The 15282-nt window shown below is 38.8% G+C and overlaps 1 protein-coding gene across 1 annotated transcript; it reads right to left on the bottom strand.

The window, feature by feature from the left end:
* Positions 1 to 3800: 3800 nt before the first annotated feature.
* Positions 3801 to 15282, bottom strand: ajm1 (apical junction component 1 homolog). The gene is made up of 2 exons (XM_026297799.1): positions 15261 to 15282; positions 3801 to 7153 (listed from the first exon to the last, which is right to left on the bottom strand). The coding sequence occupies exon 2, from the start codon at positions 7102 to 7104 to the stop codon at positions 3844 to 3846; it is 3261 nt and encodes a 1086-aa protein (XP_026153584.1). The 5' UTR covers positions 7105 to 7153; positions 15261 to 15282; the 3' UTR covers positions 3801 to 3843.

Here is a 15282-nt window from a genome sequence, read left to right as displayed (position 1 = left end):
TTACAAACTCTAGGGAAATCTGATATCACAAGAGAACTAGTTTAAATGGGGAAGAATGATTAATGACTGACAGCATACTTAGGCCTAAATGTTAACCGGGAACTAAAAACTACATCTTTCAGATATGCATCATTTGTCAGATGGGGCCAGTCAAACCAATGGCTATAGAAGGAGTGGACATAACAAGCCTGCTTCTAAGGTTGAATCCATATTGGAAGGAGCTGTTGGCTCCATCAAACCCTGGCTCCCAATGACTTCCATTGAAAAATCTGCGCCAGTGACTAGGTCACTATTGTTGCCACAATAATTGTGGCTTTGTCATTTTTATTTTAACAGGTTCTTATAGTCCTTTTTTTTTATGTCGATATCGGTTCCATATCACAGATATTAAGGTTAATAACAAATCCTTTCATCCATGTTGCTATGGGAACGTTGACACTGCCTCATTGTCCAAATATGGTACTTCTGGCACCACAAACACAACATGCCGACGTCCCTAATGCACAAAAATTGCGACTGATTTGGCATCATTCTCATGGTGCGTAACATTATGGGTGACGGCCACCGCCTGTACACCATCAATGTGTTTTCAATTATCATCATCAGTGTTTTGGCAGAAACAAAATCAAGAAACGTACTGTTCTTAACAAGTGATTGAGGCAACATTCCTAAATTGTACTGATAAATGTTGGTAAAATTAGCAAGCTAAAAATAACATAAATAACATAACAAACCTAATGCAACACAGATACACAACTAATATACTCCACAAGCATTTATGTACCACAAAGCTACTGTGCCTCAAATGTGGCTCACCTTCTTATAAGGACAACTCTTGTTGCTAATTCATATATTTTTATTTGTAAATATATCTAATAATACAACTCATCAACTTCGGTGTTACGCGAAATTGCATGATTTCGTGGTATTATACCAACTTCTGTTTTGTAGTAGCTAACTCACCCTATTCACAGTGTTTAAAACTCAACAGTATAGGCCAACAGCTACTGCGTGGCTGGTAACTGGCACCATTTCAGTGTCCAGTGTTGAGGTTGCATTCAAGTACAGCACTACTCCAGTTCTGCAGTGCAGAATCACACAACCACTGTATTTAGCTTTTCCCCCTAACTACGCCATTAGATTTAGTAAAGTGTAAAACATCAACTTTCTATATTGTAGTCTTATCCTAGAAAATGTGCAGATTTTGTAGATGTTTCACGTAGCACAACTGATTCTTTTTCAGTTTTCATTACTATTATTTATGTTGCCACCAAAAGATTAAACATTTTATCTCGAGTTTAACAAAAACATTATTTACAGATGTGTATGTAACAGAATATGATCTAATATAATATTGTACAACTCCAGCAACCCCTTGTACAGGAATATACTTCACTCATGAAGCAACTTTGCATAGAAAGTATTTATGTAGCTAGTAAAATAATATTTTCTGCATGATATACCATAAGGCCACATATGAAAAATAGTTATGTTGGGTTCACCTAAAAAAAAAAAAAAAAAATCAAACGACCAGTCATCTTATGTATCCCTACCACAGGGAATGTGCTGTAAAATGACCAAGATACAGCTCATATATGACCAAGATACAGACTGACTTGTAGTCAATAAAAAGTATGTACTTGTTAAAAAGATTAAAATAAATAATGTACTGTACTTATTCTGCAGGAAATATTCTGGTAAAGAATAATACTGACCAAGCAGACACGAATATATATAATTTTGTACCAAAATACTTATCTACAAATGTTTGTGATTACATATAAATAAATAGGTGTAACAATATATTTTTCTATACATACAGATACAACATAAGTGAGTACACCGCAATATCACTATAATGATTCAAATAAGTACAACTTCAGTATAACAAAAGTGAGTCCATCTGTGACCACCGCAGTAAAAGTCAGTTTACCTGTGACCACTGCAACAAATACCACAAAACATTATTTGGATTTAGGGCTAACTTATAAAAAAACCTGTGAACACAGCTTTCTCAGTTTTGACAAACCATATTTTAAACATTTTTCTGTGTAAGAAGGTAAGAAGAACAAGTAAGAAACCATACTGTGAGACTTGGCCAAGCTGCCAGTACAAAAGCATCAATAAGCTGTGCGAAGTTAAACTTTGCCAAAGAACATGAAAAATATCTGATTAATATTGGCAACTTATTTGTTAATCAAATTAAATTAAAACACATTTATTTGGATCAGATGGGTCCCAAGCATTTTTGGTGTGTGCCTGACCAGGATGACGACTGCGAAGTGCCAACCATGTAACATGGTAAGAGAAGTTTGCTGATATGGGGCTGCATGAGTGTATTGGACAGTAAATAATTTTTTACCCATTCGTATGATATGACATTCACAGACATTACTATAAGGGCAAGTTTGTATACCCCAGTAAAATGAAGGCTGTACTGACTTTTGTTGCGGTTGATAAAAATGGAGCTTTCTAGTTAAACTATTCAAACATTTTTGTTAGCTTTGGCTAAAAACAACTTTTATTATATAGACAGAAACTGTAATTGTATTCATTTTTATTACTATTGACATTAAGTTTGGCACTGAAAATATTTGGCATTGAAAAGAGAAACTTGAATTGAAAAAGTAAACACACTGAAATGTGTATTGAAAAAAAATGTATTTTTACTGAATAAAGTACTAATACTGAATCTCTTTATTTCATTTGTTTTGAATTCTGCGTATTTTAGTTACAGAATATTTTTTTCCATTTACACTGAGTTTTTTAAGTCAATGTCAGTGGTATTGAATTTTAGTTTTAGTTAATTTTTGTCACTGTTTTGGTGTGAAGAGGTGTGCTCTCAGGTGAGGCACTAGGGATATGGTTACTACATGTTTTGCATATAATTTAAACATATTAAGGGAGAGAGCAGCATGATTCATTATGTTTGGGAACTCCAGCTGAATTCATGCTGCTCTCTGGTCATGCTAAACAGCAAGAGTTGTCTATGGCAAGCTATTCTAACATTTAATGCAACCACTCTACTGTCTGTAATTATATTTTGGATATAAACAATGGCATTTCTCCTAGTGAAAATTGTATTCTCACAAGTCAGAATGGTAATTAAAGATGTTGAAAATATGAACATTATTCTTAGTTATATCTAGTATCTAGAATAAAGTAGTCAGAGTGATCAGCTAATCATAAACCATGCTTAGCCCGTCCCCTCAGAGCTTTCCCCTCCACACCAAAACCGACGAAATCTCAATTATTTACACTTATTTTATCGTGCCTTCCTCCTCAGCCTTGGTTGGCCTGGAAATCATTCCAGTCCACCATGATGAAGGATGCCCCAAATGTTTTATTTCTTCTGAGGAGCGAAGAGGTTTCCTGAAGGAGCTATAATCGAGCATACATAAGTGCATTCTTCACAGACGTCTGTTACAGATTGACTTGCCTCTTTATTGGACATCAGTTCGTTATTGGATGCTGCACATTAAAGAGCAGAGGAAAGGATGTCTTATCCTTGCATTTTTTTCTCTTGCATCCTATGCAAGTGGGATTTAACCATTGACAGAAACCACTGACATCTAGTTAAAAAAAATGTCAGCATAAGTAAAAAAAAAAGTCCCTGAAAACATCTAAAATGAATGAGTTTTTAGATCAGCTTTTTTCAGTATTATTTTTCTTCAGTACCAATGCAGTTTTTTTTTCCAATATAAGTGTTTCAATGTCAATGTTTTTTGTTATCATACCAAATACCAAATATTATTTTCAGTGACAAAACTTTAAGTCTTTGTTCTTACTCTGCTGTACTATGGCTTTGTTGTATGCTGTATATATTTACAACAAAAGATGTACTTAAATAATGTCATCAAGAAGATGTGGAGTGCCTAGCCAGTCCAGTGTCCTGGGTTCAGAGGCAGCCATAATCATGCACATAAACTGTTTACCAGTCCTCTTATCAATAGGATAAATAGTTGTGGGTGTGAACCTTCTGTTAGTTTCCACAAACTCACAGAGCTGCTGATACACCTCTGGGTATTCGTGGCGTAGGAAAACCCCTCGAATCCTTAACTCCCGTTGTATATTGATAAAACAGATTTCCCTAGCCTTTCTGCCTTCCTCTCCCTCTTTGTCAATATCTGCTGTTCCTGGGGGTGGAGTGAGGATCAGTGTTTCCATGTCACTCTCTTTCTTGTGAACCTTTCTTTCAGGGCTGAAGGAGGCCAGTGCTACCTTTGCATATTTTCTGACAGTTGGAACCTGGTTCCTTGGCGATGGCCCATCAGGTAATTGATCACCAACAGCAATGGACACATTCAAAATGAAACATTCATTTGGGTCATACTCTTTGCCAGCTTCCTGCAGTTCCTTACAGTACTCCCCTAGGTTGTCCTTGAAGCTTTCCAGCTCTCGAAGGGATAGGTATGTAGGTGACATAAGTAGACTATCCAAACCATACTGCAAGAAATTACTGGATGACACAGGGTTTGGAAAACCAAGGAAGAGAACCCCTCTACCTCGAGAAAGGTAGCCAACTTTGGCAATACGGGAGAAGGCTTTATGCACTTCAACAGTTTCTCTGCAGTGTTTGATGATGTGACGGCATGTGCTGCCAATTCTTCCATAGAGGCAGCTTTCTTTATGAATGTCCCAGTCCTCCCTGCGACAATTACGGGAGCAGTAGTAGGTGTAGCAGCTGTGGCAGGATTTAAAATATAGACAAGCATTGAACAAGGTCTCTGTTCTCCGGCATTTGTTGTTAGAGCACATCATTGTATCATCCTCATCTGGGCTCTGATCTGGGGAGCATTCATCTGCATTCTTCATTGCATCACTGGCTCCATCCATTCCTCGAAAAGCATCAGGATTCATTCTTATTGAGGTTGGCTGTTTGTCAAGAGGAGCTGGTTCCTCCATACCTGCCTTTGAACTCTTTCTGGACAGAGATACTGCTTCCTCCTCATCAATTAACTTCTTTAGTTGATCCAGAATGTCTTCACTTGCTCTTCTACTGGGTGGTTTGTAGTCAGTCACAAGATCTGCCAGAAGCTCATCAAGTTGTTCAAGGCTTTGTTGAAGTGAGGTGTTGTCATGTGTCTTCTCTTTGGTTGAGCTTTCAAAGTCACATTGAGAAAGTTCTGGATCTTCAGCGCTCCTGGAGTCAAGAATGTCCCAACTGGCGTACCGTCCTTCAGCCTTATTTAGGCTCCCTGGTCGAATGTCATTATCAGTGATTGTTATCTCAGGAGTAACAAACCAGAGTTTACTGGTATTGCTCTTTGATGTCTCTGTTGGGCTTTTATCAATTAGTGAGTTATCAGACACTGATAAAGCTGCATAACGTCTTGGTGAACTGGAGAGATTGACTACCACTGGTTGCGGTTTGTCTCCTGCTATAGGCTTCCTGGAGTCAAGAAGATCATCATAGCTCTGACCGCGCTGTACCGGTTGTTCCCTTTCTACACGAGAATTGAGAATATTGTCCCAAGATCTTGAGTAAGATTTGGAATCTGAGCCAATTTTTTGAGGTTCTACACATGGATTGGCATACCAAGGTGTTAACACAGGCTCTTGTTGTACTCTGGTTGGAGTGACTTGAGATACATAAGAGACAGGTTTGGTGGAACAACCAGATGCATCTGAGCCATACCAGTCATCTGTTTGTGCCTGAATGATTCTAGCATGTCTTCGACCCTCTGTGTAATATGCCCTTGCTGGGATAACATGTTCTGGTGGCACTGCATACATATCACTGGAATAATAAAACCTTGATGGAGCAGTCTGAATTTGATAAGACCTTGGATCATCCCCATAAAATATTCTAGTTGGTGGCGTTTGTATGATGTATGGCCTTGGTTCATTTGCTGCATATGGTTTGGGATATCCTGCCTGCACAGAGTATGGATAGTGCTCCATCTCAGGATAATAGGGTCTTGAAGCTACAGCATGCACCATATGAGTCCTTGGATCTTGCACATATTGCACTTCTGGACTGTAGGATTGTCCTGGTGTGTAACGTTCATCATGAAAGTAAGCACTTGGTTGAGGAGGAGCTGTAGTAACATATCTCCCTGTGTCATCTGCATAAAAAAACTTGGTTGGCACATTAGGACTGGAATGAGCTCTATGGTCCCTACCATAATAATCACCTGTAGAGGGCAGTCTTTGCAACGGAATTTCTGTGGATTGTATGTAACTATTTGGCATGCTGTGGGAATAAGCTTGTCTATTCTCTGTACCTAATGAGTCACTAGGAGTTGGTGTTCTTGAATAGGAGAAATGCCGTGGCATAGTCAGACTCCTACTCCCCCGACTGTGGTTCTTCTGCCAGGGTATGTCCAGTTGAGGTGCTTCCTGTTTCTGTCCTGAATTATGTAATGCTGCATTATCGGGTTTAATATCAACCCGGCACCTGACATGAGGGCTAGTTGCTGGTTTATTTAGTGCCCTGTCCTCAGAATTATCACCAGTATAAAGTGGTGAATATCTGCTGCCATCACTCATTTGAGGTTGTAACTTAATGGGATGTACTTCAGGCATATGAGCCCTAGATGCTGTATAGGATGACTCCCTATGCGGTGATACTACTGGTCTCCAGCGAGTGTCTTTTGGAGCCCTTTGGGACTCCCTGCCCTTCCTCCCCGAAGATGAGGACCCTTCAAAAGATACAGGAGTGAGATTGGTCTGGACCCGAGGGGCGCTTTTTGACCTAGTCCTTCTTTTTTGTTCTGGGACAACTACATCACCGGCCATATCTGCAGCCTTCATTTGAGGAGTTAATCGATGACTAAAAATGTCTGGAGCAGAAAAACGGTATCTCTGTTGGCGACCCAAGGTATTCCAAGCTGCTTCTGGGTTGGCGGCATGCTGATCAACCTTTCTATATGGAGATTCCATTGAGTATTTTTGTGATTTCGGGTACTTAAATAACTTAGAGTCAAAGGTACAGCAGTGCCTCTTGTTGACTTCGCTCTTACTGTCTGTCAGTGTGTTGTCATTTATTGAATCACATTGTTTGGAGGGTTGCAAGGACTTGTAGAGTGAAGAAATGGGGATCACTTTTATGTCTTGATTCACAGTTGATACCAGTATGTCAGGTGGGTCTGTACGTGTCATCTTAAAGGGACTTCTCTAGTTTTTTCCATCAAGTTGCTTTTATTGTTTCCTGTAGAGATAAAGAATTTCAGTCAGTGACATTTATGTGGGCAATAAAAAAGTTTTCAACCAGCTATGCATGGAGAAGAAATATAATTCAGTATGAGTTACTTGTTAGTAAGTCTCTAGACTAAAAATTGCAAGAAATATAAAACAAATGTTAGAATATGATTAGAATTTGAACACTTGCAATCTGGCAGGGTTGTTGGGCAAACAAAGGGCTATATCTTACCAAATACAGAGAGCCCAGGGGGCACTATAGTCAGATCAGAAATCCTTAAGGGCTACATTTTCCTTGAGTGAGATCTACAGATGTTGGTGTTTAATTATCAGTTTTAATATTTAACTGCATTATCAGGATTATGCAGAAATATTAATAATATTAATTTCCACATCCACATTAATTTCCACATCTTGTCTGTAGTGATTTTTCTGTGGCACAACCATGGGTCAGTTATGAAATATGAACAAACAAGAGGTCCACAAATATCTCACCTTTAATACTAATACTTCAATACTAAAGCCCAATCTCTTTCAAGGGGACATATTTTACTTACCAGAATATGTTTTTTTTTTTTTTTTTAATTTTTCAGGCATTTCTGCCTTTATTGGTAGAACAGTGGAAAGACAGAGGGAAGACATGCAGGTTGTTTGACAGCCAGCTACCGCTACGCCACCAGCAGCCCCCAGAACATATGTTTTTAGTTTTCTGGCTTGTGTTAATTTATGTGTTAATATGTGTTAATTTACTGCTATTTTGTCAAATAGTCTCCAGTGTTGGATAGAACTCTTAGTGCTCTGGACTCGATTAAAAGTAATACTGTACCATCAAAAAAGTAAAAACACTCATGTTCAGCTTAACTTTAACCCCTAGTGAACTACAGGTGAAAATGCCACCCAAAAGAAAAAGCAACACTGCAGACTTAAAACTGAACTTAATAAAGAATACAGCTAAATACTGAGGGTTTTAAAAAGAATGAAGTAAAAAAAATTAAATACTTTGATGTGACTTCTTAGATTATGATGGTTTCAGTGACCAAACACATATGTATAAAATCTACATTAATGAGTCCAGCACTAGATATTCTAATACAGTATCTGTATTATCAAGGAGGTTTTTGTGCACCATTTTGTCTGTCAATACTGGAATAATCATATAACCTTGCTAAACTAAAAATCATTGAGTGCAAACTTGAATGCAACCTATTTTTTTTTTTCACCACTATTAGCACTATGGGGTATCATGAGCAAGCAGAGCCATTGCGGAGGGAGTGCAAGTGATGTGGAGAGTTGTGTGTTGAGTGTTTGAAAATTCTAATGTTAGATTCTGACAGTGTGAAAGTGTATTTATTTTGTTTTATTCAATAAGAAGTTGCAGATTTGTATGAATTACAATTTTTAAAATAAATTCCACTGCAGTTTTGAAGCAAAAGACATGTACATCTGGGTCAGTGGGGGGCCATGAATATTCTCATTTCAAAAGGGCAGAAAAAGTTCATGAACAGTGACTCTGTACAGGCATCGCCACATAATATCAAACCTGAATTTGATATGTATTCACTTTCATTAATAAAAACACATTGAGATGCAAACTAAAGAGTCAGAATTCAAACCTTGTGGAGAAGATGAATTATACTTACCTCAACACACAAATGAAAATATTCAACCATATACTATAGATAGGATGAATATATGTGTGGAACCTTATATCCAAAGACAAACTTCCTGAGTGACGCCAATTACTGCAGCTGATGATGATGGGTTATTCCTTTGTGTGGGATGTCATGATTATTCTGTATCCATCTGATTAAATATTGTATTTGGTTTGCCAAGTTGTAATATACAAAGTTTGGAGCTTCAAGGCCACCTTGTTATTTTTTCATTTGAATTCCAAGCATCTTCAGATAATGGTAATATGGTTGATTCATTCCAATTTATTGGAAATCTTGAAATTATGGAGAATTTGTTAGTAATGTTGAATGTTTCTTTTAGCAAATTGTAGGAGTCCTGTAAATATAATAAAATGTTTGCATAAAAAATGTTTTTAATTGAGAGTGTTTTGTATTCCTTTTGATTTTATCATGTATCAGTATTGCTACTGATAGTGGTTCAATATTACTGGCAAAGAGAATGTGAGAGTGGGCATCTTTTTCTTTTTCCACTGAGTGACATTTTTTTGTTAACCAGGGGTGGGTTGGATCTTTATTGGGTTTCAGCAGGAGTGTCATGAAGGCTGTAATCATGTCTGTCGGAACTACGGAAGTGAATTTAATTTTTGTGGTTACGCTTGATAATGGTCTGCAAAAATGTTTCAAAAATTAATCTGGGAAGCCATCCGGTTGTTGTGGTGTCTTTTTGTGTATGATGCTTTTGAGGTGACTGAGTTTGTTTTGTTCTTGTTCAGTTGGGTTGTTAGTGTATAAATCTATCAGTTATTTTATTTTCTGTTTTCTAAATGAGTGCCATTTAAAATCCATATTTTGCATATATGGCATGATGTGGTGTTTGTTCTTTCAGTCATTCAAAGTCTTTCAGTCATGTTTATCTAATTACTCTTTGGATTTCTATTGGCCATGAGATGTGTCATGTTTCTCTTCTGATTTGAATATTTACAAATAATTTCTTATCTGAACTCTTAGTGCCATCAAGAAAAGGCATGTGGTATGCCTACACTGTTTGTGAGATATGTTTTGCTTTATTTAAGACATTAATGATTTCTGTAGGAAATATTTTTACTACAGTTGCTCCACTGTGCTTGCTAATTTCTTATCGATTCTTACTATAAAATGCTCATATGACATTTGCAGTAACTGAGCCCTGCACTCACTCACACCACACACGCAAACACTCCTCATGGCAGTTCATGGAGATTGCTTTATCCTATTCAGGCAAAAAAAGTCTGGAAGCTGTCCTAGAACCTGTCCTAGAACAGAGGAGAACAGGAAGGACCTGCAGTGGGTGGCGAAGGTGACAGAGCATGTCATCTGCACTGCATTACCCCCCCTCTCAAAGACATTTACACTGGCTGGTTCCAAAAACGAGCCAGTTGTATCATAAAGGACCCCACTCACCCTGGTCATCACTTGTTCTCCACCCTGCCCTCTGGGAAAAGGTACAGACAAATAAAAACAAAAATTACAAAACAGCTTTTTCCCACAAGCAGTCAAATACATAAACCCTTCGAAAGGTTGCAAAGGGGATGGTCAGTGAATTACAGGATGCCCTCTAACCTTTTCTATTCGCATCTCTCCACAGGGCTCGCAAAATTTCAAAATCCCTGGTAGCCCTTCGGGCAGACACTCTTCAGTTTTTGGTAGCCCAAAATAAATTTAAGTAGCCCGACTAAAAGAGAGATTATTTTTAATGTATAATAATGTAAAAGAAACAAAACATCACTCAAAAATGTGTTAAAACACAAATTACAACAACTGTATAAATTAGTAAAATTACAATAATCAACTTAAATATTTGTTTCTAAGTGAAAGTCCATGAAACCAAAATGCTGCGCTTTCTTTTTGCCTCATAGTCTGATTTTTCAGAAGTTTTCCTCTTTGTGGTAGTCAGCTTTTCTTTGGCTGTCACTTCTTCACCCTGACCTGTCTTATTTGGCTCAGCAGAACTAAAATACTTGCGCAAATCCATGTGCCGCTTATTTTTACACACGCACACACATAACGGTCAGCGATTTTTGAAATTCTCTCCACCTCTATCACATGTTTAAGCTTGCGGAGGAAGTTTTCACTTGTCACTTGAGGATACAGGCTAATAACTGACAGGACGATGTCAGAGGAATTGGTGCGCAACTATTCCGTCACTGACCAATCAGTACTGCAGTTTGCGCGATCGCAAAGTAAAAGTAAAAACAAAAAACAAGCACGAATTCAAACGTAATTTCAATACTTCACATATTGACAGTGGCTCCGCGATGCCCGAATATTATATAATTACCAAACTATATTTAAGAAAGAATGCAGAAGCATTGAAATATATTTTTCCTCCCCACATGATAGCCCGACAGGCAGGGCTGAGAAAGATTTTGGTAGCCCGACTGTAAGACACAATAGCCCCGGGACGTCGGGCTAGCGATTTTGTGAGCCCTGCTCCATCACAGCCTCCAGTGAGTCCTGCCTCATTCAAGTAGCATGTTCAAGTAGGATTTTTTTGTGAGGCTTTTATCAGGTCCCTGTATTCCTTTTCTTGTCCATTCCTTATCAGTGGAACAATAGCACAATTCACATCATTGGGCAGCACAGGCCTTAAGCATACATCACCTGGGCCTGCTGCTTCCATATCCTGCACAGATTGGGGCAGAATGTATATTTGCTAGTGTCAAATCTGTTGAACTGTTGAGTTCATTGGCTCTTTCCAGGTTCCCAGCTGTTCTTTTTTTGTAACCAGTGAATTTGTTTATACCCCTCCACAACTCTTTGATATTGTTGTATTGTAGTAATGCAGGGTTTGTTATTAACAAGTGAAACTGCACAGACTTTATAGGTACAACAGTGTCTATACAGAATGTCATGTAATCTGTGAAACAGTCAGCCTGTCTGTCAGTGTCCATGCTGTTCCCTTCTGCTCCTAACAATACGTTACATTCTGTGCAGTCAAAGCAGCCACTTAGAGACTCAATTGCCTCAGGTGTCCATTTCCTGACCGTTATGGTGGTTGCAGGTTGCGTCAGTACACAGGGTTTATAACAGGTGTGCAGTAGGACAAGGTTGTGTTCTGACCTGCTGGGTGGTGGTAAGCAGTAGAGGTATAGGCCTCCTTGACATTTGCATACAGCAGATCAAGTGTTTTACCTTTTCTGTTAGGACAGTTGACAAACAGAGGAAATCCAGTCAGGTGTGAGGTGAGAGTCACATGGTTAAAATCTCCAGTTATTATAATGAGGCCTCAGAAAGTTGAGTTTGTATCCTGGCAACAGTCTCATGGATGACTGAACTCCCTGGGAACATAATAAGGTCTGAGACCAACTGCCAAAACCTCAATGTCCTGACACCATATCTTTCCTTGACAATATGACCAGGGTTACACCATCTCTTGTTTACAAATAAAGCCAGTCCTCCACCTTTTGTCTGGCCACTTAGCATAGCATCTCTGTCTGTATCAGCTTGACGTCAGGCAGATCTACACTGGAGTTTTTAATGCTTTGATTAAACACATACATCAAGAATTCACTCACAATATGATCTCTGGTACTTAGCCAGTGCCTCCAGCTCATCACTTTTGTTTGGTAGAGAGTTTACATTCCCCATGATGACGGATGGTAGGGCAGGCTTGTATCACCATCTCCTAGCCTTAGTTTAGCACCGGCCCAGCATCCATAAAGAGACTTCTTTGGCAACTGCACTTGGGGATACATTCAAACCATCAAACGCTATGATGAAACTGGGTCTCATGAGGGCCATCCCAGGAAAGGAAGACCAAGACCTACTTCTGTGGCAGAGAATAACTTTACTAGAATTACCAGCCTCAGAAACTGTCAATTTACAGCATATCAGATTAGTACAAAGAGTCTACGAAGCTGTCATCAAAGCAAAAGGTGGCCACTTAGTACCTTTGTAGAAAACAGTGGTGTGGAAAAGTATTTTTCCCCCTTCTTGATTTTTTTTTTTTGGATATGTGTCACACTTAAATGATTCAGATCAGATCAACAAATTTAATGACCAAAGCGACTGCAGAACACACACTTAGCTACCACTTCCTTTGGCCATTATTTCAATTATCAAAGACATAGCTTCATACTACCACAGGCAGTATGAAGGTCTGTTTTCTGAATTTATGGTTTCATTCCAACAAAATTAGCCGTATGCGGAAAAAAACTGGGTCTGAAAACTGAAAAATGAGAACTGAAAGAAATGAAACTCAAAATTTTAAATTGCAACTGAATAATGGGAAATTTAAAATTAAAAATTAAATACTGAAACTGAAAAATTCAAAATCGAAACTGAAAAAATGAGACTTGAAACTGAAAAAACAATTATTTAATTTTAATGTCCTTGTTTCTGTTCATTGATTATTGGGTCAAACTGCAATTCATAAAATGACCACCAAATGATCCTTTGGCTTTGCTTTAGGATCCCAAATTGTTCTTGGATTGACAGTCTGAAAGATTTCCCATTTTCTGTTTTGGTACATCACTGAGTTCATCCACTCTCTGCCCATACTGTCTGCAATTCTTTCAGCCAAACATAATCCTCCCAAATCAGTTCCAACAGTAGTCGGAGTACCTTCAAATTCAAGACAAGCGTCAACATGTACGGTAGCTGTGCATCATGTAAATCAAACACTGACAGTTCCCCAAAGAACTTCAAGCACACTGTAACTTATCCAGTGAGATAAAGCTTACAAATAGAGCTGTGCCAAATATCAAATTTAATGTTGCATCGTGATAAGAGTAAGGTTGATCTCAATGAAAAGAGTCGGCCATTTTTTATTCAATATGGACAGGTCTTCCAGCCAGTTACACAGCAGTATAAGATTGAGCATCGAGGTTTAGCATGTCTTTACCGTTACCACCCACTTTTGATACAAATTTGCTTTAACAACTCATTCCGTCTATGTTTTGACAGAAAGCACGAACAGCCACTGATAAAGAAAATACTGCTGCGTTGAACATGTGGCTGGAGAGTTAGAGGTTGACGGGAAGTCCCAGTTGTTGGGGAGTATAGGTGTCCATAGCTTTTATAGAGATTTAGATTATGGAGCACGTCCATATTGAATTCAGCATAGCGAGTGGTTGTTGGTGGTCAGAACACATACTATACACAAATAGCCTACTATAATACCCTGAATTAATATGAATTGTGAAATAAATTTGGATTGTTGATAAATAACCCGCAGCATGGTGGATGAGTGGTTAGCACTGTTGCCTCACAGCAAAGAAGGTCGTGGGTTTGCAACCCGGCCTTTCTGTGTGGAGTCTGCATGTTCTCCCTGTGCTTGTGTGGGTTTTCTCCAGGTACTCTGGTTTCCTCCCACAGTCCAAAAACATGTATGTCAGGTTGATTGGTGACTCTAAATTGCCCATAGGAGTGAGTGTGAGTGTGTGAGGTTGTTTGTCTCTATGTGGCCCTGTGATGGACTGGGGACCTGTCCAGGATGGACCCCAAATCTAAGAAAATGAACTGACAAAGGTAAAATGTATCACTTGATTAAAGTAATTTACAAATTAATATGACTCTCAGGTTTGTGCTGGGTTTGGCTTTTTCTGCAGTTTCCTCACTCTGTCACCATCTGTTCAGAGACAAGTCCATATTTGCCCACCTGATTACTGCAGGCACTTAACTGAAATTTAACTGATGACTAATATTATAACCCCAGGATTAAAATCCCATGATACATCTTTTGTAATAACAATACCAAACATGAGGTTCCAATTCTTTGTTCACTGGTTTTGTTATAATATGTTGTTTATAGCTAAATAATTTTAGTCAATCATTAGACATTTATTGGAAAATCGTTAATAATTTAAACACAGGTATCTCCATTATCTCTTAAATGGCCTGCTTTGGCCTGGGCACAGCTTTGCGACATCTGGCTAGGCTATACTGCCGGTCATCTCACGACAAAACCAGAACAACCACGCAGCCTGTGTCACACTGCATCGGCTGAAGTCTTGTCTTAATGTGACATTAAATGTACTTGGGTCGCAAAGCAATGTATGAAGACGAAACGAACGTCGCACTGACGCGCTGAGCTAGCAAAGGCTGCGTAGTATATCCTGACTGCAGCTGCTGCATGAAGAGCTGCACACTAGAGCCAGAATCCTGATGACGATGATGTCAGTATTCGAGGATGGGACCACATTTGTTCAACAGCAGCCAACGAAGAAAACGACCGCAATGCACAGTGATTAGCAGGTTACATGACCAGCTGCATACTTGCGTTATCATAAACATAACGATGTGTTTTGCAAGACACATGGTTAAATTGAATTTGATAAGTGCATAAATCCAAAATATGCACAATCCCTGTCGAGCTATATGACCGTCGCAGTGACGTCAAAGTCAAACAGAAATGAAAAGGGAAGACAACAGAGGTAAAATGCATCAAATGCTCTGTGTCTGGGCATAGTAGCCGTGAACACAGCAAATCAAAGCTCCGTGTCTTACCGCATTAGCCCGGACTCCCAGC

Source organism: Mastacembelus armatus, chromosome 12 (assembly GCF_900324485.2).
Source record: "Mastacembelus armatus chromosome 12, fMasArm1.2, whole genome shotgun sequence".
Taxonomy (NCBI): domain Eukaryota; kingdom Metazoa; phylum Chordata; class Actinopteri; order Synbranchiformes; family Mastacembelidae; genus Mastacembelus; species Mastacembelus armatus.
This window is presented reverse-complemented; position numbering and strand designations above follow the sequence as displayed.

What these genes read in the sequence shown, in the direction of transcription:
- ajm1 (XM_026297799.1), bottom strand. Translation starts at nt 7,104, where the DNA reads ATGACACGTACAGACCCACCTGACATACTGGTATCAACTGTGAATCAA.